Here is a 24,483-nt window from a genome sequence, read left to right on the forward strand (position 1 = left end):
TCCACAACAGATAAGTACGAACGTTTTATACACGTTACATTTAGTCATGTTTATTCTGTCAACACATTCTCACTCCGACCTCGTCACATGTCCACGTTTGGTCATGGACTTTCCACGTCCACATACGACGTCCAAGGTACCCTGGGTGTGTTGGCTGTTGACGTTCTGGGACGCCGTGTCAACTGATTTCATAACAACAAACTTTTCGGCCCAAAGTCGCCGATAGTTAAGGTCCCGAAAGTTCACCTGGGGCAGGTGGGACGGGTGGTGGATGGATCCAACAAACACAGACTTTCACCCAAGAAAGAGGTGTTTGTGTCTCGTAAGATTCTTAAGACAAACCCAACCCAACAACCAACACGCCCAGGGTACCTTGCATGTCGTATGTGGACGTGGAAAGTCCATGACCACACGTCGACATACAGCATCCAAGGTAGCCCGGGTGTTTTGGCTGTTGACGTTCTGGGACGCCGTGTCAACTGGTTTCATAACAACAAACTTGTACCAGATAAGAAGAAGTCCTGCAGCATGGTTTTTGGGAGCCTGGTCTCACTCCAAAGTCGTCGAAATCCAGCACTTGGGCAGTGACTTTCAGCGTCAGAAACCAACGAGAAAAGGCGTCCTTTAACGTCGATATGAAAAGCAGCTGGTTGCTGTTATAGTTTAACGACACCCGGCGGCATCAGGGGGAAACGCAGCGGGACAAGGACAATAGTTAAGGTGGCGAAAGTTCAACTGGGGCAGGTGGGACAAACACAGACTTTGACCCAAGAAAGCAGTGTTTGTGTCTCGTAAGATTCTGAAGCCAAACCCTGTTTTTTTTTTTCCTAAACTCAACCACGTTTTTTTGTTGTTGAAGGAAAAGAATGTCAACAACCAACACACCCAGGGTACCTTTCATGTCATATGTGGACGTGGAAAGTCCATGACCAAACGTCCACATATGGCGTCCAAGGTACCCTGGGTGTGTTGGTTGTTGACGTTCTGGGACGCCGTGTCAACTTCAGCCTGTTACATGCATTGTCTGTTTTCAAAATACACTTCTGTTTTCACAGGAAATGTACAGTTTGGATGCAGTCTCTTTCAAAATAAAAGTACATCGGTACAACAAGAAACAACAAGAAACACGTGGTTGGGTTTCGGAAAAAAGAACAGGGTTTGGTTGTCGAATCTTACGGGACGTGTACACCGCTCTCTCAGGTGAAAGCCGGTACTTGTCGGACCCATCCACCACGCCTCCCGCCCGCCCCACTTGGACTTTTGCTGCCTTAAATTTCGTCTTTGTCCTGCTGGGTTCCCCCTGACACTGCCGGACGCTAAACTCTTTCAGCAACCGGCCACGTATCATTCCGACGTCAAAGGACACCTTCTGATGCTGGAGGTCGCTGCCCAAGTGCCGGATTTCGACAACTTCGGAGTGAGACCGGGCTCGTCTAGCCTTTTTTGTTGGGGCTGGTCTGCACAAATGCCCCGGATTCTCAAATGACATAAAAACGTTATGTTCACTTGACACAAAAACTCATTCCTTGTCAACAATTTTTGAAGGTTGAGTTAATCTGAATAAAATTTGTAAAGCTGATTTCACCAAATTAGTCCAAGCCCAACAAACAACACTATGATGTGCATTTGACATATTAGAAATGGGTGTTGAACACTCTTGACGAAGGTCCAGGAGGACTGAAAAGAACAGTGTGAACGCACCTGCATCTGAGACAAATGTCTTTTATCAAAGAAAAAAAGCCACCTCTTACTTTTTGCACACACGTCTTCATCGCTGCTGCTCTGAGCCAGATTTTTGGAAAGACATGGTTATAACATGACAGTAGCTGCATCTTCATTCACAGTGTAGATCTTCCCAGTTTTTAGTATATAAAATAGGAAACAGGAAATCACATAAGCAACTATTTACATGGAACAGTGGGAGATAATGTTGCCAGCCAGGTCAGATAATAAAGTTGCAGGAAATAATAAAGCACAACAAAATAAAGTCAAGTCTAACGGACCATAGGCTCAGATAAAGTCAGCTCTAATAGGGGTAATATATGCGATCCATTTCTTCCAAATTAGATAGAATTGCTCTTTTTGGGTTCTTAAACAATATGTTATTTTTTCCATTTTGAATATTTCTAAAACTATTCCAAGCCAATCATCTATTGTTGGTGGTGCTGGATTTAGCCATCTCCTAGTAATAGATTGTTTAGCTGCCGTTAATAGAATTTGTAATAATCTTACATCCTTCCTTTGGTCCAAAAAGGAAACACGGCCCAGATATAAAGTTTCAAAGTCTTGAGGAACCTGTGTGCCAAACATTTTACCTAGAGAGTCATGAACACCCTTCCAAAACAATTCATTTTTGCACTGCCTCCAGCATGGCATATTAGCATCTCTATATTTCTCTTGGTTGGGTGTTGTAAAGTACCTGATTATGTTTTTCCAACAATGTTCTCTCCAGTCCATGGAGTTAGTTGAGGACCACTGAAATTGCCAAATATCCCCCCAGACCTCTTCTGACAATCTAATCCCCGCCTCTCGTTCCCACTTCTCTTTAATATAATTCATATTGTGGTTCTCAGCATGAGATAGAGCAGTGTATAATCTTGAAACAGCTTTTTAGGGGTAGACATTGTGGCTGATAGTAATATTGCATAAAATTTGGATTCAACTGGTGAAAAACCCTTGAATTTACAGTCCTGATTAACACAGTGTCGTACCTGTAGGTATCTATAAAAATCCTTCTGCTCCAAGCCGTGCCTGTTCTGCAAGAATTCAAAACAGCGAACTGAGTCCTTATGTATAAATGTCAAATAGTTAGTTAACCCCCTCCCTGTAACTTGTGAGTTTTAATCTCAAAAATGTAAATAAACATGTAGTGTTCAGTACACAGTGCAGTCCAGATGCACAGGCGGTGTATATGACCTTTTAATTTTCACCTTGTCTCCGTATGAATCTACACATCTGTTTCTTTTTACACATGAATCATGTAAAAGTGTGGGTTTTTTTTGTATTTTAAAAATCCATTTTTATTATTTTATTTAACCCGCCCGCCCAGTTAAACCCTCTATTGACACACATGAAAAAAGTCATATTTTCTACTGCATGCAGTACTTTCTTGTGACCACTAGATGGAGCTGATAATGATGAAGGAGCTAAATCACACCAAAATAAAAGTCTCCATTGTGTCAAAAGGCATAAACTTTATTCTTATAAATCGATAGTAAATAAAAGAAAATGTTTTAATAAGTGAAAAAACATTTAAATTTCTATTTCTAGCTGTAGAAAACAATTAATTATTGCAACTAAGTACTGACTTTCTTCCTTTCTTCATCCCTCTTTGCTTCTAAAAACCCTTTTCACCTCTAACTTTATCATCATTTCTGTCCATTTATGGAAAGAAAAACAGACAAAAGAAACTCTGATAGTAAAAAATGCAGACAAACATCAGCATAGGTTGAATTCAGGTTGGAAAATAACCACACAAACTCTCAGCACACAGGTTTCTCCTCACAGCTGATTCATAGTTGCTGCAAATATGACAACAACCAGGATGGAAAATCACCAGCGGCCGGTAAATGTTTACCAGCGTCTGGTAGTTTGGTCTCGCAGCCTCTTTGGCAGAAAGCTTGCTCTGCGGTGAAAAAGATTTGTCTGGTGGAAAAGTCATTTTGTGACACGTGATTCAGGCGGATTATAAACCTGATGAATAATCTGTGGAGACGTGAAGCAACAGGAAGTGCTCCCTAAATGAATGATTGTTATTCTGTAAAAATAGACTGAAGTTTTTTAAAGCTGTATATTTTTTTAAACCATCTCAGGAGGGTCAATCTGAAACTCTCAGTGTTTCAAATGAGATGATGCACTCAGGATGTCGCTGGTAGGAATGACACATTACTGTGGCAGGAACAACAAAAACAAAAAGGGCTCGTTCTCATGATTCAGATCTGATGCACAGTGCAGCAGCCTCTGACCGAAAGTACCAACCCAGTCACCAGAACAAATGTTGGCATTGTACGTCTCAAACCGCAGATACGTTGCATTTGCATATTATTATGTTGCAGATACACTGAAACTTAACAATGCCGTGGCTCATGGATGGATTACTGAACAGGCCCAGGGACCGAACTGTACCCACCAGGAAGAGACTCAAAATGACAAAACAATACAAACAGACACAAAACAAAGCAACAATAAAAAACGATGCAAAACAGCTGAAAAGAGACACAACACGACTACAGAAAGATGCAAAACAACTCTGCAGAGATTCACAGTGACCAAAGAGAGACAGAAAGGAGATTTAAAGTGACTACACAGCGTCACAATGATTCCAAAGACACAGAAAGCAGGTACAAATAGGTTAAAATGACTTTAAGCAGATTCAGAATCATTATTAAGAGATTCAAAATGACTTTGGAGAGACAGAAAGCGACTCAAAGAGATACAAAGAGACAGAAGGCAGCTACAAAGAGACATAAAGGGCCTGTTTATACGGTTCCATATATTTCTGAAAATGGGCAGCTGTCATTTACACGTAACCGGCGTTTTTCTCGATGAAAATGGAGATTTTCAAAAACGGCTTCCAGAATGAAAGTTTTTAAAAATATCCATTTCTGTGGAGACGTGTAAACAAGATAGACAGAGATTTTGGAAAACGATGACATTTCACAACAATGGCGGATATATGCCGTGTTGTTTACGTTTTGTTAGCACTTTTGGGACGACTTACGAGCTTACGAATGAACTACCGCTACATCGGCACACAAAGACGTCTGCTGTGCCCGATATTAGTAAGTGCATAGCAGCTAACTATGCTACATTAGATTAAAATGTTGTTTGTCATTGTTTTTATCACTAGCGCCAAGAGGAAAACAAATCACTATGCATGCACAGAACGTTCTTCTGTCGTATCGCCACCTACTGGCCTGGCATGCTAACTGCAGCAAAACGCTGCCGTTTTTGAACAGAGATATCGTTTTCACAGCTGATCGTGTGAACCCGGAATTTATGTTATACGGGATAAATAAAAATCTGTTTTTATTTGTATCGGTATCCGTGGAAACAAGGCCTAAATGACTTCAAAGAAAGAGAAAGCGACTCAGAGCGATACAAAGAGACAGAAGGCAGCTAGAAAGAGTTTTAAAATGGTTGTGTTTTAGCTTCATATACCCGCTTTCGGAGACATTATACCCCCTGGTAACAACCACTTTTCATGTACAGCAATAAGTTGCCACAGAACACCCACGTTTGGCAACTGAAAAGCTGCTGGAAAAACAGCCAGTGGTCTCCAACAGTGGTCTGCAGCTTGGTAAGCATGTCCTGTACATGACACGCCATCCACCGTTTCCACTTCCAAAGCCAGGTACTTGACTTTGGAACGATGATATGACACATACGAAACTTGCAATTGTGACGTATTCATGGTTTGCAGAAACGTGCAATGCCAACACTTCTTCAGGAGACTGAGCTGCATGGTTTTATGTCTAATTAGATATTTCTCCGGAAACATCATCACGTTAACAAGAGTAAATATTGACATTAGAAATAAAATCACATTGAAATATGTTGTGACTTTCATTCATCAACTGATGCCCAAACTTCATCCAATAACGTCACTGCGTGAAGAGTCACTTGTCAGTTTTGTCTTGCAGCAACGTGCAAACTCGCTTTGTGCTTTAGGAAAATCAGCTACTATTGAAAAATGATTTCCCACAAACACAAAAGCTCTTTAGTCCTCGACGACTCCAGTAAAAGTTTCCTTGCTTCTGTCTTTATTCGTCCTCTTTGGTCTTCAGAGGTTCTTTGCATTGGAGCTCCGCATCAGAGCCCACGGACCGGTTGTCGTCGTCGTCCACCTCGTCGTCGCCGTCTGTCTCGTTGGTGACGTATGAGCCTTTTTGCCTGGACATACACCACAGCAGCACGGCTATGATGCAGATGAGGAGCAGCAGCACGGAGACGACGATCCCTGGAAGGTGGAGTATAAAGATCGAGACAGGAGAAGGATTCAAAAAACCTTTTCAAACCTGTGATCACTGCTCATGGTATTCAGTTTACTGCAGGATCAAACCCGATCTTAAAAGATCTTAAAAACCTGTCGTGGTCGAATCAGGGTCATAAATGGATTTTCAATGGAGTGATCTGTCTTCGTCTCGTTTGAGGACATTGGGACTTTATTATTGTTTTGTTTGAGGACATTCGTACTTTACTATCGTCTGGTTTGAGGACACTGGGACTTCACTGGACAAATTAAAGATGCACACCAAACAAAAGTTCAGGTCTCACCTCCGATTAAAGCTGCCAAATCTCCACCGTCAGTGTCGGCGGCTGTAAAAGAGACAAATAATCAAACACATATTATTAATTACATACATTCGGTGAAACTGGGCGTCTTTTCCTGCATCATAACCTCAGACCTTCAAACTTAAATATTCCCAAAGTGCAGCCAGCACACAACTGCACTGTTACGCTCACATTATGAAGCTGGTTGGAGGACGACACATGGCAGCAGAACCATGCGTGGCATCCAGACACTCTCAGTCTATTTTAAAGCCTCGGTGTGTGTAGAGACGAGGTGACAGAGGCACTCCAGGGCTCAGCTCTGCCCACATAAGCTCCGCACTATATTTACACATCATATTGTCACAGACATATCCTGCAAACATCTGTATTTGGGTCGAACAGCTAGAAAACTGCCACTAAACCTGCTCAATGGGGCAGAAACGGACATAAAAGAGACATTTGACGAACTCTCACAAGTGTCGTACATGTGAAATATGAGCACATTTTTCTTTTCTTGAGACACAGCTGACATCTTCAAGATATAAGACCACAAAAGATGATAACTTTTCATGATTTTATGTTTTGAAAATGACAAAAACTTTACTTACTTTAAAAAGCTTTACCAATGTTTAATTACCAGAAATCAGAGTTTGAACTTACGGAAACGTATTGCATTCACTTGACAAATACAAAAAAAAAAACTGTTTTATTGAGTAGATTTTTTCTATTTATTTTTCTGTTTTTTCATGATAATTTTTTTTGGTTTTCGGAGTAATTATTTTTCTGTCTTTCATGGTATTATTTGTTTTTTCAGAGTAATTTTTTATTTTTCTGTATTTCGTGGTATTTTTTTGTTTTTCTGAGTAATTTTTTTATTTTTCTGTTTTTCGTGGTATTTTTTTGTTTTTCTGAGTAATTTTTTTATTTTTCTGTATTTCGTGGTATTTTTTTGTTTTTCTGAATAATTTTTTTATTTTTCTGTCTTTCGTGGTATTTTTTGTTTTGTTTTTCAGGGTATTTTTTTATTTTTCTGTTTTTCATTGTCATTTTTTTTGTGGTAATTTTGTAATTTTTCGAAGTAAAAATTACTCAATAAAACAGATTTTTTAAATTTGTCATGTGAATGCAATACGCTTCCGTATGCACTAACTTGCAGTCCTTCAGTAAGGTAAAAGTAGAAATACCGCAGACTCAAAATACTCAATCAAAAGTAAAAGTCCCGAATTCAAAATGTTACTTATGTAAAAATACAGACCTAGCAAAATCAACAGTAACACACTTGGACTTTTGCAGCCTTAACTTTTCTTCGAGTGCTGTTGCATTTCTCTGACGCTGCTGGGCACCGTTAAACTCTAACGACAACTGGCTGTGTATCATACCAATGTTAAAGGACGGCTATAGCCCCTTTCACACCACCAGATTGTCGGTGAATGTTCGGCCGTTTTGCCAGCAAGCTGCGAGCGTTTAGACACACAGAGCTGGACTGGCGAGTTGATCCGAGGTGCCCAATTTTCCGCCTCATAGGGTAGACATATTGGTGGAACCCTTTTAGTTTAAACAGAGCGAGGCGGCCTTCTGCAACGGGAGGGGCTGTTGAAGACTTGTGGGAGGAGCTGTTGATGACGCCGCACGTGAGACCCACTGGCGGTGGATAAACAGGAAACAGCTGATAGCAGGAATTAGCGAGCAGCTAGTAGCAAGAGGGAAACGCAAACCTGACAGACACTGTAAAGATGAGCAACTGGGGAGACAAGGAATTGCGCGCCCTCCTTGTCCTCGCAAACGAAGAGGCCATTAACTGTCAGATGACGGGGACGGTGAAGAACGGGTAAGTTCATTTTAAAAGAGACTGTGCATGTAACAAGTGCAAACTGACACGGCATCTAAGAAGTTTCAGTTATATTGCGTCATATCATACGTGTGTCATGGAAAAAGTATCTAGAAGTGCGTTTTCCCTCTGAGATGAAGTAAAAAGGAGCACAAAATGAAAGGTAAAGTGCTGAGGGTGTTCTCCACACACACACATCCCCAGCTGGCTAGCATCTCTTTGGCCCTGGCGTGGAAACAAGGGCCAGCCGGTATCAGCGTGTCAGCTCTTATCTCCGTGGCGACAGACCCTGGAGGCGTCACACTCGCTCCTTCCCATGCTCGTCTCCTGACATCGGACTGATAAGACACTCCCTGCTAAACACACACGCATGCACACACACTTCGGCTGGTCCAAAACGCTCACAGTGTGTGTGTGTGTGTGTGTGTGTGTGTGTGTGTGTGTGTCAGCTTAACACACGTATCTATTACGGAATCATTGATCATTGATTCCAGTGTGATCAGGTTTCACACCTACTGTGATTGAGGTGGGAGAAGATCTTTTGCTTGAGTACAAGTACCGACACAGCGATGTAAAAATACTCATTCACTTAATACATTAATTATTTTGCTGCTACTTTTACTTAACGTTAAGACTTGTGCAGAGTAATTTCACAGAGCAATATTTCCACTTTTATTTTTAGTTTATTTTATTATCATATTAATGTGCATGTACTCACCGTTTGTCACCATCTTAGTCACAGCTTCGGTAGAAAGAGGGAGGGTCCCAGGGGCTGGAGTCGTGTGAGCATCCATGGCAACGTCTACCTGAAGAGAAAATAATAATAAATTGGACGCATTTTGGCTCTTTGTTAAATATTCCAGAAATTAAGATGTGTCATTTAAAAAAAATGGTTTCATTTTACTGCACATAAAGCAGATTTATGATGATTTAGATTCTACAGAAAAAGGTTGTTTTATGGCTTAAGATACTTGGTTTTTTGGCACAGTCACCACAGGAAAAACCACCAGTGTCTTCCTAAAAAAACAACCAATAAGTGGCACAACTGCCGCTGTAAATGCCACCGATGTTTCCCTAAAAAACAACTGGTTTTGGTGGCACAATCGCAGCTGAAAATGCTGCCAATGTCTCTAAGAACAGAGACAACAGTTGCTGCTAAAAAATGGTAACAAATCTCCCAAAAAAACCACCACTTTTGGTGGCACAGTCACCGCTGTAAATGCAGCTGATGTCTCCCTCAAAACAACTGGTTTTGGTGGCACAGTCACCGCTGTAAATGCAGCCGATGTCTCCCTCTAAACAACTGGTTTTGGTGGCACAGTCGCCGCTGTAAATGCAGCCGATGTCTCCCTAAAAACAACTGGTTTTGGTGGCACAGTCGCCGCTGTAAATGCAGCCAATGTCTCCCTCTAAACAACTGGTTTTGGTGGCACAGTCGCAGCTGTAAATGCAGCTGATGTCTCCCTCTAAACAACTGGTTTTGATGGCACAGTCACCGCTGTAAATGCAGCCGATGTCTCCCTCAAAACAACTGTTTTTGGTGGCACAGTCGCCGTTGTAAATGCAGCCAATGTCTCCCTAAAAACAACTGTTTTTGGTGGCACAGTTGCAGCTGTAAATGCAGCCGATGTCTCCCTAAAAACAACTGGTTTTGGTGGCACAGTCACAGCTGTAAATGCAGCCGATGTCTCCCTCAAAACAACTGTTTTTGGTGGCACAGTCGCCGTTGTAAATGCAGCCGATGTCTCCCTAAAAACAACTGTTTTTGGTGGCACAGTCGCCGCTGTAAATGCAGCCGATGTCTCCCTAAAAACAACTGTTTTTGGTGGCACAGTCGCCGCTGTAAATGCAGCCGATGTCTCCCTAAAAACAACTGTTTTTGGTGGCACAGTCGCAGCTGTAAATGCAGCTGATGTCTCCCTCAAAACAACTGGTTTTGGTGGCACAGTCGCTGCTGTAAATGCAGCCGATGTCTCCCTAAAAACAACTGTTTTTGGTGGCACAGTCGCAGCTGTAAATGCAGCTGATGTCTCCCTCAAAACAACTGGTTTGGTGGCACAGTCACAGCTGTAAATGCAGCCGATGTCTCCCTATAAACAACTGGTTTTGGTGGCACAGTCACCGCTGTAAATGCAGCCGATGTCTCCCTAAAAACAACTGGTTTTGGTGGCACAGTCGCCGCTGTAAATGCAGCCGATGTCTCCCTCTAAACAACTGGTTTTGGCGGCACAGTCGCCGCTGTAAATGCAGCCGATGTCTCCCTAAAAACAACTGTTTTTGGCGGCACAGTCGCCGCTGTAAATGTAGCCGATGTCTCCCTAAAAACAATTGTTTTTGGTGGCACAGTCGCCGCTGTAAATGCAGCCGATGTCTCCCTAAAAACAACTGTTTTTGGTGGCACAGTCTCCGCTGTAAATGCAGCCGATGTCTCCCTAAAAACAACTGTTTTTGGTGGCACAGTCGCCGCTGTAAATGCAGCCGATGTCTCCCTAAAAACAACTGTTTTTGGTGGCACAGTCGCAGCTGTAAATGCAGCTGATGTCTCCCTCTAAACAACTGGTTTTGATGGCACAGTCGCCGCTGTAAATGCAGCCGATGTCTCCCTCTAAACAACTGGTTTTGGTGGCACAGTCGCAGCTGTAAATGCAGCTGATGTCTCCCTCTAAACAACTGGTTTTGGTGGCACAGTCGCAGCTGTAAATGCAGCTGATGTCTCCCTCTAAACAACTGGTTTTGATGGCACAGTCGCCGCTGTAAATGCAGCCGATGTCTCCCTCAAAACAACTGGTTTTGGTGGCACAGTCGCAGCTGTAAATGCAGCCGATGTCTCCCTCTAAACAACTGGTTTTGATGGCACAGTCACCGCTGTAAATGCAGCCGATGTCTCCCTCAAAACAACTGTTTTTGGTGGCACAGTCGCCGTTGTAAATGCAGCCAATGTCTCCCTAAAAACAACTGTTTTTGGTGGCACAGTTGCAGCTGTAAATGCAGCTGATGTCTCCCTCTAAACAACTGGTTTTGATGGCACAGTCGCAGCTGTAAATGCAGCCGATGTCTCCCTCAAAACAACTGTTTTTGGTGGCACAGTCGCCGTTGTAAATGCAGCCGATGTCTCCCTAAAAACAACTGTTTTTGGTGGCACAGTCGCTGCTGTAAATGCAGCCGATGTCTCCCTAAAAACAACTGTTTTTGGTGGCACAGTCGCCGCTGTAAATGCAGCCGATGTCTCCCTAAAAACAACTGGTTTTGGTGGCACAGTCGCCGCTGTAAATGCAGCCGATGTCTCCCTAAAAACAACTGGTTTTGGTGGCACAGTCGCCGCTGTAAATGCAGCCGATGTCTCCCTAAAAACAACTGGTTTTGGTGGCACAGTCGCTGCTGTAAATGCAGCCGATGTCTCCCTAAAAACAACTGGTTTTGGTGGCACAGTCGTCGCTGTAAATTCCGCATAATGTCTCTCTAAAACAAAGAGTTTTGGTGTCACAGTCACTACTGGAAGTACTGCTGATGTAATATGAAAAACAACTGGTTTTCATGTCCCAGTCGTCGCTGTAAATGTAGCTAATGTCTCCCTAAAACAATCACTTTAGTGGCACAATCACCTCTGAAAATACTGCCAGTGTTGCCAATGTCGCCCTAAAATCAAGTGTTTTTGGTGGCACAATCGCTGCTGTAAACGCCCTCAGTGTCTCCCTTGAAAACAATCACTATTCGTGGCACAATTTCTGCTGAAAGTACCACTGATGTCTTACGAAAAACAGTTGGCTTTGATGGCACAGTCACTGCTGTAAATAAAAAATAACTTGTTATCAGCTTCTAAGAATTCAAATGAGCAAACAGCTCCAGACTTTTGTTTATTCAAGTTGTCTGCAAAGCATTTGTCACGTTGTTTACCTGCAAAACGAGTCCTTAAAAGAATTGCAGGTTTTCCACAAACTGAGCTATGAACTTGAGGGAAAAGTTGTCACCAAACTATCTCTGAGCTGCAGAACTTTAAGGTCATTTTAATCTGATTTTATTCCGCTCTACTCAAACTTCCAGTGCTACAAGTCTGACTATCCTCACACACCCCTCTCTGGTCTCATCAAGCTTTTTTAAAACTGTGTTTAGTGAGAATGCACAACTTTATGAGCTCTTTTCTTAAAGTGATTATTAACTGATTACTTAACATGACAGAGCAGAAACAAACCTGCAGCTTGTTGTGCAAAACAGTCACAACACAAAAAGTGAAATGTCACAAATGCATCAAAACAAAACTTCAAACTGAAATGTTTGATGTATGTATGAAACCCCAAAAACTTACCAGGTCAGAGCAGAACAAGAAGAAGAAGAAGAAGAAACACAACAGAGCATATGCTGAGCAACACACACGCAGCTCAAACACACACACACACACCCACACACAGATGGGTGTGGTGTCAGTCCCCAGGGTCGAGATCTGTTCCCCTTCCGGCCAATCACAAGTCTGACTCCACCTCTCTGATGCTACACAGCCTGCAGATGTCTGAAAGTGTGCAGCTGACAACGCCTCTTACATCATCCCTTCACACTCCACACACACACATTATTCTGTGTGTGTGTGTCTGCACTCACGCTGTGTTTATTAACCTCACCTCTAGCCTGGGAATTATTGGAGATCTTCACTCACGTTCAGCTTGTTTGTTGCAGGAGTTTTTGGCCTGTGTTTGCCTACATTTCCCAGAATGCCTCCAAACAACCAGAGAAAAGTGTCAGAGATGTTGTTATAATATGGGGCTGTTTTATGATGGCTTTCTCCCTGGCTGCGTCCCAACTCTCAGAGGATGTAGCACCGTGTGGACAATTGACGGCCAAAATGAAACTCAGGAAGTCGAGCAGTGTTCTGCATGTTCACATGAGTTCAGGGTTCAGGTCCCACAGATTACAGTCCAAACAATGACCTGGATTGTGTTAATTTCTTCCATCAAAACACATAAACTCCAGTTTGAGAACTCACTCACTGATATTTCCCAATCACTGGTCAGATGCCTCAGTTCAATGCGTCGTTACAATTTCGTTGCAGATGTTTTGGGTGTTGGAGAAAGGGCGGGTTCAGTTCAGTCACTTTATTACCCCAGATGGGAAACATGATTTGCAGTGACGTGCACAAAATACAAAACAAGACACGTCCAAACGGGGTCTAATCATTTTCTCCTTACACAACAGCCTCTGAATAAACTGTGCCTCAACGTCCACGACATTATTCACAAAAGGACACGCCATGTTTCTCCTTCCTGCAATCATACTCAGGCAGGTTTGCTTCACGGAGTAAAGCCTAGTTCACATTACACGATTTTCACCACGATTTTGACGTCGCAGAGGATCTTGAGAGCCACCTTGGGTCGGAGGTGAGTCGGCAGATAGTCTGCCATGACGAGTCCTCATGTGTGAACAAGCCCACGAGCAAGTCGCCCCCTCGTCTGCGACTGGGACTGGATATCTGGCATGCTAGAAAGGTTTGGCAGGGTTGTCAGGTCCGCTTATTAGCCCCGACTTTGGGCTTGTTTCTAAATGTCGCCTTCCTCTATATGCATCCGTCGCTTCTTTTGGGCTTGTTTCCATAGCCCTGGTTGCTTGTTTATCTCCCAAGATCCGGCAACACTGACAAGCCGGCAAACAACAGCAATGGCGGCGTCCACAGGATCACGGGGAGCGCGTTGTGTTTGGACCCAGGCCCTGGAGGCAGATCTGATTCAACACTGGGAAGAATATCCATGCCTTTACGATGTGCCGTCACCGCGTTATCTGAGAAGAGAGAAATCTTGCGGTGTGCACACACACGTCGTAACGCAGTTTCCGAGACTCCCGCTGACAGAAACACACGTCGCCAAGTATGAACACTCAAAAGATTACGATAGTCTCTGCGACGCAAAATCAGGGCAAAAATCATGTAATGTGAACTAGCTTTAAGTTGCCATAGTAACTGACTCAGGGTTACACAGGCAGGAGAAATGTAAACCCTCTGCAGGTAGAGCACTGGACCAGGTGACTGCAATCATGGAGTTAATTAGGTCAGTGGGGAGAGCCTCACTCAGCACTCACACCTGAAGGCCGTGTGCTTAATTAAGCTTCACGCCAAACAAAAGACAAGACTCCACAAAGGTCCACTGGTCCACTGTGTGGTTCTTGTATGGTTCTTGGCTCTCTGTGTGGACACAGAGCTCATTAATCAGTTTTGTGTCACAGCACTGCGATGACAATCATGTTTTTAGAGAGAAACAGAAACTTTGAAGGTTCTCTGGATCTATGTGAGATCATTTAGCACTGATCTCTGCTACCCACAGCAAAAGAATTAACGAGAAGGAGAGATTGGTGTGACGAAGGCTGAATCCAAATGTCAGAACTCATCTGTTCCTGCAGATAACAAGTTATAAATCACATGTAAAGCTTTTTTTGTGACTGAACACAAATGTATGAATACACCATTGTATAACAGGCTACACATGTTCAAAAACGTGACATGTTTATGATGAGGACAGGACTATAACTCAGTAAATTGGATATTATGTGAAAACACTGATCTAACAACCCAGTCTACCCCTGAAGTCATCAAATACAGACGCTTAGTCAGTGACTATCTGTGTCAGACGCCAATGAAATAGCCATCCTTTCACATCGGTGTGATGCGCAGCTGGTTGCCTGTGGTGTCAGGGGGAGGAAAAGGAATTAAAGGAGAGGAGTGAAGGAGGGGGAAATGCAACTAGGGGATGCAGGGGTGGTGAATGGATCCAACAGCCACGGACTTTGGCCCGGGAGGCCAGTGTTCGCTTCCTGTAAGATGTTTTTCTAAACCTAACCATGTGCTTTTGTTGTGACCCCGCCCACAATTCATTTGCGGTGCTGTACTGACGTAGTGCTTTTATTTTGAAAGAGACTGTATGCAAACTGTACATTTCCTGTGAAAACACAAGTGTATTTTGAAAACAGACAATGCATGTAACAGGCTGAAGTTGACACGGCGTCCCAGAACGTCAACAGCCAACACACCCAGGGTACCTTGGACGTCATATGTGGGCGTGGAAAGGTCCCTCTTCCTCCTTTTCTGTCCCACAAAAAAACTCTCTCAAACTCCAGAGTCACACATGGATAATTTATTTCATTTCATATCACCGACATCCAAACAAACCAGTGCTCAACATTTCAAAATACACATCATCGATAACAAACTCTGCTCCAACTGTTTTGATAAAGATTTCATTCCTATCATCATAAGTTTTCTTTGCATGACGAGAAGAGTGTGAAACAAGATTTTTTTTTTTTTTTTTTACTCTAGCAGGTTGAATTGTTTGGCTACAGACAACAGCGGCGACTAAATCTCAACATTTTAGGATTATTTCTGCAGCCAGCTAAACATCTGCAACATATTATGACTCAAATAATCGTTGATTACTTGTCTACCAGCTACCTAAATATGAAGTATCTCAAAAAACAAAAAAAACCTTCTAAACAATGTTTTTACCGAACTGGAAGCTAGCGTAAAAAATAAAAACCCTCAGACGCCATTTTCAACATTTTACTAACCAATTAAACCTTGAAGACTAAGTTGCAAGTCATTTTCAATTTTTGATAGTCAACTAGATTTTTAAGATTTTGTCTAAATTGTTGTTTCCAAAGTGGCTTCTAGCTGAACTGAAACTCACAAGCCACTTTGAAACTTTTGCTAGCCAACGACCAACCTGCAAGTCGCCTTCAATATTTGATAGTCAATAAGGTTTTGCAAACACACAGGTGCTTCTAAAGCCCTATTCACAGGAGCCCAGTATTACCAGGGGACTAAAAAAAAAATACCCTGTCCACATGAAAACACAATCAAAGGGCTGTCAAGAGCGCGCCAAACCAACAAGTGGAGATATAACCCGAACCCAGAAGCCAGGTGAAGAATATATGACGTCAGAAAGATGTTGGACAGACGTCAAATTTTGGTTGGAATCAATATTTCAAATGTTTAACGACGTCAGGATTTCACATTGTGTGGATGTTAACATGACAACATTTTGCAGACATTGGGTTTTGTTCCACATACCTCACAATAAAATGCGATTATTCTACGTTAAGATGATGCTGGCATGGAAGACGTTGGATTTTGGTCACTTAACAATGCAGCTGTAAACAACAGAATACCAACGGAGTCTGTCGCCAGTATTCTACGTCAAATTGACGTGCACGCTAATATCGGTGTGTCATCGGCATAGGCGGATATTAGCTTTAAATGAGCTGTCAGAATCGGCCAACGTACTTTTTCCTTAATTCGCCTCATGAATGACTATTACATACATACGTATTATATTTCATGTCTCCATCTGATGGTGGGCCGTCACGTTAAGCGCATGCATGTATAATATGATGTTAATTCCACTACAGAGGAGACTTGATGATCTCTAAAATTAGGTGGGGACAATATATCGATAGCAGTTATCGGTCAAATGAGTTGTTACACATCGGCATATCCGATATTGGCAAAAAATCTAATATCATGCATCCCTAGTTGTAAGTTTATTAAGAATAAGAGTGTGCACATCAAGAGCAGAAACTGTACATTTCCTGTGAGAACAGAAGTGTATTTTGAATCAAAACAGATGCAAAAGGTTACCTAGCGTATCGTGTTTTGACTTGTACGAACAAAGTGGAGGTATTTGACGAGTTGGTGTAAGAACGTATTGAAATATTAACGTCTAACGACAATGGTGGGCAGCTGGGCTGAAAACAGAGTTTCTAAACAACTTCATCCAGAGATCAGTTTTCAGTGACCTAAAGAGCAGTTTGCATAAGAAAAGGCTACATTTTCAAATATAGCCACGTTCGTGTGGACAAGGCCTTCGATCAGCTCCCCAGTGTCTGTTTCAAGATCCCCAGGTTATACTGACCTCGTGATAATAGGGTTTTATCGATTTACTGGCCTCCTAAAATACCATGTGTGAAATCTCAAAAGAATGATTGGAGGCTGCTTGACTAAGTGTGGACAAACTTACTGGTCCTTTTTACAACTTTACTGGCCCTTTCACCAGAGGAAACTTGAATTAGTGACCATATTTTGGCAGATCTTGGTAGCCAAAGCTGGTAGCCAAAATCTAGCTAACTCTTCTAAATTGTTTTAAACAGTTTGATATAAAGAATGAGACTGGGAATTATGCTAAAGTGGCGATCAAAAAGTACCAATTTCTGCAGCCAACTAGCATCTGATGTACAGAAGAAGCTACTTTTAGAAATCATTGTCTAGTTTTGGAACAAACTTCAGAGCCACACTAAAATCCCAAAGCCTTTTTGAAGCCTTTACAAGCCATCTAGGTATTTAGACTCAAATAGAAAAAGAACAAGGTTGATTTTAGCTACTAGACTGGACTGTCTGCCAGCCACCAGCCAATAATGTTTTGGCTGCTGGCTGGAGTTGTGTTCCCAGCCTGCGCTGCGCCGACTGCACCCACAGGTTGTGCGTTGCTAGGCTTCTTCTCCTTCTTTATAATTTACTGTAGCTCCCCCTCTTTTGTCTCCCTGCTTGCCCTCCTCCTCCTTCACTCGTCCTCGTGCTCGAAGAACTCGTGGCAACAGACGGTAACCATGGAGATGAATGTCATGAACTCCTGGAAGTCGCACTCGGCGTCGCCGTCGGCGTCCAGGCTCTCCATCAGGCTGTCGAGTGTAGCCTGGTCTTTCACATGCTGCAGGGAGGGGACAAACGGAGAGTTTGCACCAGGTCATTGAAACGACTCAGGACAACACACTGAATGTTTTTGGATGAAAACATAATACTCAGTTCGTTGAGTTCAGCAGCTCTGAGGTACATTCAAACATTGACTCAGTGGTGGACAAACAGTAAGAAAAACTTTGATTACTAGGCTACCATTAATTCAGAAGTGGGAGAAGAGATATTACAACCTTTTACTTAGCAGTAGCAATACCACGGTGTAGACGTACTCAAGTACAAGTCAAAGTCCTGAAGTAGCTATACCTAGGTGCAAAAGTACTTAAGTACAGGTCAGTGTCCTGAAGGTGACAATGCCACATTGAAGAAGTACTCAAGTACCTGTCAAGGTCCTGAAGTAGCTATATCACGGTGTAGAAGTACTCACGTACAAGTCAAAGTCCTTGAAGTAGCTATACCAAGGTGCAAAAGTACTTAAGTACAGGTCAATGTCCTGAAGGTCACAATATTACTTTGAAGGAGTATTTAAGTACCTGTCAAGGTCTTGAGAGTAGCAATACTATGTTGTAGAAGTACTCAACTACAAGTCAAAGTCCTGAAAGAAGAAGTATCAAGGTGTAGAAGTACTTAAGTACAGGTCAATGTCCTGAAGGTCACAATATTACATTGAAGAAGTACTCAAGTACCTGTCAAGGTCTTGAAAGTAGCAATACTATGTTGTAGACGTACTCAAGTACAAGTAAAAGTCCTGAAGTAGCAATATCACGGTGTAGAAGTACTCAACTACAAGTCAAAGTCCTGAAAGAAGAAGTATCAAGGTGTAGAAGTACTTAAGTACAGGTCAGTGTCCTGAAGGTCACAATATTACATTGAAGAAGTACTCAAGTACAAGTCAAAGTCCTGAAAGTAGAAGTATCAAGGTGTAGAAGAACTAAATGCAAGTCAGGGTCCTAGAAATAGCAATACCAAGGTGTAGCATAGTATATTTTCAAGTAGAAGTCCTAGAAATAGCTTTACAAAGGAAGTAGAAGTAGAGGAAGTACTCACAAATAAGTAAAAGTCCCAAAAGTACCAATACTACATGTAGAAGTACTTAAGTACAAGTCAAAGTCCCAGAAACAGCATCATCAAGGTGTAGAAGTACTTAAGTAGAAGTTGAAATCCTGAAAATAGCAAGTCCATGTAATGGAAGTACTAAAGCACAAGTAAAAATACCACTATGTAGAAGTATTCAAGTACAAGTAAAAGTCCTGAAAGTCATACCAAGATGTAGAAGTACTCAAGTATAAGTTAAAGTCTTGAAATTAGCAATACCATGGAGTAGATGTATTCAACTATCTGTCAAGGCCCTGAAAATAGCAATACTATGTTGTGGAAGTACTTAAGTACAAGTCAAAGTCCTGAAAGTAGCAATACCACAGTTTAGAAGTACTGGAAGTACAAGGTTAAGTCCCAGAAGTAGCAATGCAAAGGTGTAAAAGTACTTCAATACAGGTCAAAATCCTGAAAGAGCAATACTAAGGGGTAGAAGTACTGAAAAAACAAGTAAAAGTTCTTGAAGTAGCAATAAAAAGTAGAAGTACAAGTCAAGTTCCTGAAAGTAGCAGAACCACTTTGTAGAAGTACTTAAGTACAAGTCAAAGCCCTGAAAGTACATTGTTGCAGAAGTACTCAAGTACAAGTTTAAGTCCCAGAAGTGGCAATGCCAAGGTGTGGATTTACCTAAGTAGAAGCAGTAGTAGTAAGAGTATAAGTATTTATGGTACTTTAATTCTATACTTTAATTTTACTCCACTACATTTTTGAGGAAAATATTGTACTTTTTACCGCACAACATTTAAACTCCTCCAGATCTCAGTTTTGTTTCTCACCCCCATCAGATCCGGCAGCTCGTCGTTGAGCAGATCCTTCAGCTCGCTCTTCTTCAGTTTGTGTTTGTCTCCTTCTCTTTCTGAATACTTCTGGAACACGGCGATGATGGTCGCCATCGAGGTCTCCAGGTCGGTCATTGTCATCTGTCTTCTTTCACCTTTTCAGAGAGAATACACGAACACATGAGAAACAGAAGAGTTCGGGTTTCTGGTTTTACTCACTTCAGTTATGGATGTAGAAAGAGTTAGATGACAGATTGTGGCCAGATGTGATCCCTGAATATCTTGGGGTGGCACACCAAAATCAAAAGTACTGAATTTCAGGAGTTCAGTTATGCTGTTGAAGTTTAACGGCGGGTTAAAACTGGCAATATGGACAATTCAGGAAATTCTGTTTGAAAATGGCCAGTTGTTCCCTCACCAAAATTCAGCCTACCTTTAGCGCATTATTTAGCTCGTTCCCGACCATATATACTTGTATTTTTGGGGGATTTTGCCTTTATTTGACAGGACAGTACTTAGCTGTAGCTACGTAGCTACAAAAAAAAATCATTATCAGTTTAAATGTACGATATATTTAGAGTATTTTCAGTGCTTTACCTTGATTTCAGACAGCGATTTCCAACTGCTCTCCAATTGCTGTCTTCAATGCCAGACTCCATTGAGAAAAACAGTGATTTAACGTTGCTGAACACAGGAGCTGCTGGTCTACTGCTGCCTCGATTAGTTGCTTAATTTGAGTTATTTCGTGACTTCGGTGTTTGAAAGAGTTAGTTCGGATTCACCAGAGTCACACAATAACACCAACTAATTAACTCATCGAAGCAGCGGTACACAAACAGCTCTTGTGTTCAGGGAGCTAAAATTAATGTTTTTGTCAATGGACTTTGGTGGCTTTCACAAGAGCATCGTCGGGAACTGAAACCGCTAATGGCTTCCCCATCAGAATCGACTGTCGGGCGGAGAGTTAAAGCAGTGAAAATACTCTCAATACAGAGTACGCTTAAACTGACATTGATTTTTTTAGGTGGCTGAAATACGTTCTTTTTGCTGGCCCCCATCCACAGCAGTACATTGCTTAGCTTCTGTGTCAAACTCCAGCCTGCTTCTCCAAACTGGGGGCGTGCCGACTGACATCTACTGTATGTTATACACTAACTATCCATAAGTACCTCATACAACCCCACTTAAAAAAATCTGGACTATCCCTTTAAACTTACTGATAAAAATATGTATTTAAATCAATAATCAGAATGTTGGTAATGACAAACGGGTCTTTTCTGTGTTTAAATGAAGTAAAGAAAAGAGTGATGGCCTTACCTCGCTGTGAGTTCAAGCTGAAGTTGTGTTTGTTGGAGTCCAGCGGGTGGAGGCTGAGGATGAACAGCAGACTTTATACTGCAGCAGTGGGGTGGGTGGTGGTGTGGAGGGTGCAGCGCTGAGGTCATTCAAAACTGCTGACCAATCCGGGCTGTCCACCTCCCCTCACTCCACTGCAGCCCTGCACTAACCAGCACTGATGGGCTGACTCTTAATGTCAGTCTGTTCGTGTGAGAAGTTGTTTCAGAGAGTGGAGGAATAAGACGCTTCTCATCACTCCGACCAAAGTGTCGACATTATTGGGTTTGCTATCGGGATTTAAAAAAGAGGTCATCGTCTCTCCAAACAGTCAGGAGCGTCTGAAACTATTGATGATGATGTTAAATTAACAGATGAACACTATTGTTTTAATGCATCTCATTTAGGGGAGACCGGGGCCGGTTGGCACACAGGTATTTTCTCTTAAACAACAATCTAACACAGCACATTCTCACTCTGACCTCGTATCGACGTTTGGCCATGGGTTTTCCACGTCCCCATACAACGTCCAAGGTCCCCTGGGTGTGTTGGTTGTTGATGTCCTGAGATGCCATGTCAAGCTCTGCCTGTTACATGCATTGTTTGTTTTCAAAATACATGCCGTTTCCTCCCGTTAGTTAAAAAATGTGCATATTTTTAATGACCCATCGCTGTTTTTCTGGTAGCTTTTTCGACACCTAGCCACACATTGACCACCAACGTATCTTGTATCGTAACTTGTGGCTTCCAGATTAGCTTAAACTCACAAGTCATTATATTACGAGTCAGCGACCAACTTGCAAGTCACTTTCTACAGAACATAGTTCGGTAACACTTCATAAGAGAGCCCGCGTTTTAGAGTGTACCTCTCAGCCACTTTCCCGGGATTTAGCGTATAACTCCCGGGAACTTACGTGTACTTTCCCAGGAGTTAGAGCATAATTCCTCCTGGTCACTTAACATATACTTTCCTGGGAATTAGGGTATAACTCCCAGGAAAGTATGTGGTAAGTGACCGCGAGTTATACTCTTACTCCCGGGAAAGTATATGCTAAGTGACCGGGAGGAGTTATACACTAACTCCCGGGAAAGTGGCCGAGAGGTACACTCTAAAACGCGGGCTGTCTTATGAAGTGTTACCCATAGTTCCACTAAAAACTTTGCACAACTCTGAAGTCGTCAAATACCGGTGCTTGGTTGGTGACTTCAGGCGTCAGGTGCCAACGAAAAAAGCTGTCCGTTCACGTTAGCATTATACTCGGTCGGTCGCCTTTATTGTTTAATGGCGTCAGGGGAAAACGCAACTTAAGGGGGCAGAAGTCTGAGTAGGGTGAGTAAGTGTGAGGGGTGGTGGATGGGTCCAACAACCACTGACGTACACCTGGGAGGCCGGTGTTTGCTTCCCATAAGATTCTAAAGCCAAACTCGTCACGTTTCGTCAAGTGTCGTACTGACGTAGCGCGCTTATTTTGAAAGAGACTGTATGCAAACTGGATGTTTCCTGCAAAAACAGACAATGTATGTAACAGGCTGAAGTTGACATGGCGTTCCAGAACGTCAACAACCAACCTAAGGTACCTTGCACCTGGACGAATACGTCTACTCATATACAAGTATGCTCTTCACTCCTGCCATCGAGGTTATATTTCAGTCTTGCTAGTTTGTTTAGCAGCAGGATTATAGAACAGGTTTTGGCCTGATCCTCATGTCACTTGGTGAGAGGGTGGAACATGGCCCAAGGAAGAAACTCAGTAAATTTGGGCATGGATAGGACGTATACCATGGCGGAGTTCTGCAATCTCCTTGTGCCCTTCCCATACAACAACAAATTCTGCAGCTTTTGTCAAGACCTGCAACATGGACGAATACTTGCTCAAGGACCGCCACCTGTGAATCCAACTTTTCTTTACCTGAAGAAAAAAGTCACAGCAGTAGCAGAGAGTCCGATCTGACTCGGTGGGGGTTAGACTTTGTTGGAGGAGCTTAAATAGGTCTCTTTCTCTACTCAAGTACAAATTTTTACTTGAGGATTTCCGTTTCGTGGCCATTAATACGTCGACTCCGACACAATTCAGAGAGACTCTTGACTGAATTTAATTTGACAGCTGTAGTTGTTAAAATTAGATCAATTTTACAGGAAAGATCCGTTTAATTGAGTACAAATTATAAAGAAAGTATAGAGGGTGTTGTGAGACAGTTACTTGTGTTTAATTAGTTGTGGTTCAGTTTATAAAGAACCGTTGATTTGTGGAGAAGCGTCCGTGAAAGAACGACCAAAACTGCCAACGAGCAATTAAATAGTTGCAGGTTTACCAAATGAAGTGTGTCTGTTACATACGTCTTCACCTTCAGATGAGTTACAGTTACTCTCTCTCAGAGGAGAAACAGTCTCACAGGGTCTTTTCCAACTTGAGATGTATTAACTAAACTTTGCCAAGCACCTCTGGTCGAACAGTTCCCTCTGTATCTATCGTTGGTCGTGGATCGTATACCATCTCTCTTTGATTCAGCTCTGCTTCTCTGCGATGTGTTCGGGGCATCTGCTGGGACACAAAGGCCCGTTTCAGAGGAAGCGGATGGCCGTGCATGTTAATGAAGACGTTCTTTTCACTGGTGAAGTTGGCCAGACGTGTGCCCTCCGCAGCCTAAAGAGAGCTCACACAAACACTACATCTGCTGCGGCCAAATAGGCAGAAGTTGAGATGTGCCGGTGCCAAGTTTTTACCCCCAGAATGCTGTAAACAAACTTTGGAGACTTCGGGGAAAATGAATGTACAGTGCCGTGCCTGTGTGCCAGTGAGTATGATGGAAAGTACTGTATGCAAGACAGAAAGAAAAAAGATTTTATTTGGATACACTGATACTACTCATTTGTGGTGAATACACTAAAACATTTACCTTGGTTTTGAGATCACGAGAGCATTTCCATCTGTTTTTATCAGGAGTTAATAGAAACACACATTAATTTGCATTTTCTTTGTTGATTTTCTGGATTTTTTTCTCAAAATTTTCGCCAGATTTGGATGGAAGAAAAACAGCTATGTCTTGGTAAAAACGACCGCCTTTGTGGCACAATCGCAGCAGAAAACGCAGCTATGTCTTAACAAAAAGCAACCTTTTTCGTGGCTTTATTGCAACAGGAAACACAGCAATGTCTCATTAAAGGAGCCGTAAAAAGCATTCTCTGTCTGGGGCAGTGTTGCTCTGTCTGCTACCATTCTGGCAGGAAACACAACGATGTCTTGATAAAGCAACCACTTTTATGGCACTGTCCTGGCAGGAAATGCAGTGATGTCTCTGGAAAAACAATTGTTTTTTGGGTCATTTTCCTGGCAGGAAACGCAGTGGCATCTTTGTTCAAAACAACCGGTTTTTGCTGCACTATACCGGCAGGAAATGCAGCTATGTCTCGGCAGAAATCAACCACCTTACTTGGCACTATCCCGGCAGGAAATGCAGCTATGTCTCGACAGAAACCAACCACCTTTCTTGGCACTATCCTGGCAGCAAATGCA

At 42.5% G+C, this 24,483-nt stretch overlaps 2 protein-coding genes across 3 annotated transcripts; both read right to left on the reverse strand.

Moving 5' to 3' along the window:
- Positions 1-3,174: 3,174 nt before the first annotated feature.
- Positions 3,175-12,498, reverse strand: LOC125884901 (small cell adhesion glycoprotein homolog). Of its 2 annotated transcripts, none has more exons than XM_049570171.1 (4): positions 12,405-12,498; positions 8,820-8,907; positions 6,277-6,318; positions 3,175-5,959 (listed from the first exon to the last, which is right to left on the reverse strand). In XM_049570171.1, exons 2-4 carry the CDS (start codon positions 8,893-8,895, stop codon positions 5,763-5,765), a joined length of 315 nt encoding a protein of 104 aa, XP_049426128.1. In that variant the 5' UTR covers positions 8,896-8,907; positions 12,405-12,498; the 3' UTR covers positions 3,175-5,762. The 2 variants fall into 2 exon arrangements, with proteins under 2 accessions (XP_049426128.1, XP_049426129.1); XM_049570172.1 differs by having other exon boundaries at positions 8,820-8,903; positions 12,405-12,469.
- Positions 12,499-15,359: 2,861 nt separating this feature from the next.
- On the reverse strand, positions 15,360-21,031 carry s100b (S100 calcium binding protein, beta (neural)). The gene is made up of 3 exons (XM_049570173.1): positions 20,951-21,031; positions 19,631-19,788; positions 15,360-17,775 (listed from the first exon to the last, which is right to left on the reverse strand). The coding sequence occupies exons 2-3, from the start codon at positions 19,772-19,774 to the stop codon at positions 17,629-17,631; spliced, it is 291 nt and encodes a 96-aa protein (XP_049426130.1). The 5' UTR covers positions 19,775-19,788; positions 20,951-21,031; the 3' UTR covers positions 15,360-17,628.
- Positions 21,032-24,483: the final 3,452 nt, after the last annotated feature.

This window comes from Epinephelus fuscoguttatus, linkage group LG24, assembly GCF_011397635.1.
Source record: "Epinephelus fuscoguttatus linkage group LG24, E.fuscoguttatus.final_Chr_v1".
In the NCBI taxonomy this organism is placed as follows: domain Eukaryota; kingdom Metazoa; phylum Chordata; class Actinopteri; order Perciformes; family Serranidae; genus Epinephelus; species Epinephelus fuscoguttatus.

What these genes read in the sequence shown, in the direction of transcription:
- LOC125884901 (XM_049570171.1), bottom strand. Translation starts at nt 8,895, where the DNA reads ATGGATGCTCACACGACTCCAGCCCCTGGGACCCTCCCTCTTTCTACC. An exon ending in GACTAAGATGGTGACAAACG is followed by an intron (nt 6,319 to 8,819) that starts GTGAGTACATGC and finishes TCTCTTTTACAG; the next exon opens with CCGCCGACACTGACGGTGGA. An exon ending in TTTGGCAGCTTTAATCGGAG is followed by an intron (nt 5,960 to 6,276) that starts GTGAGACCTGAA and finishes TCCACCTTCCAG; the next exon opens with GGATCGTCGTCTCCGTGCTG.
- s100b (XM_049570173.1), bottom strand. Translation starts at nt 19,774, where the DNA reads ATGACAATGACCGACCTGGAGACCTCGATGGCGACCATCATCGCCGTG. An exon ending in AGCTGCCGGATCTGATGGGG is followed by an intron (nt 17,776 to 19,630) that starts GTGAGAAACAAA and finishes CCCTCCCTGCAG; the next exon opens with CATGTGAAAGACCAGGCTAC.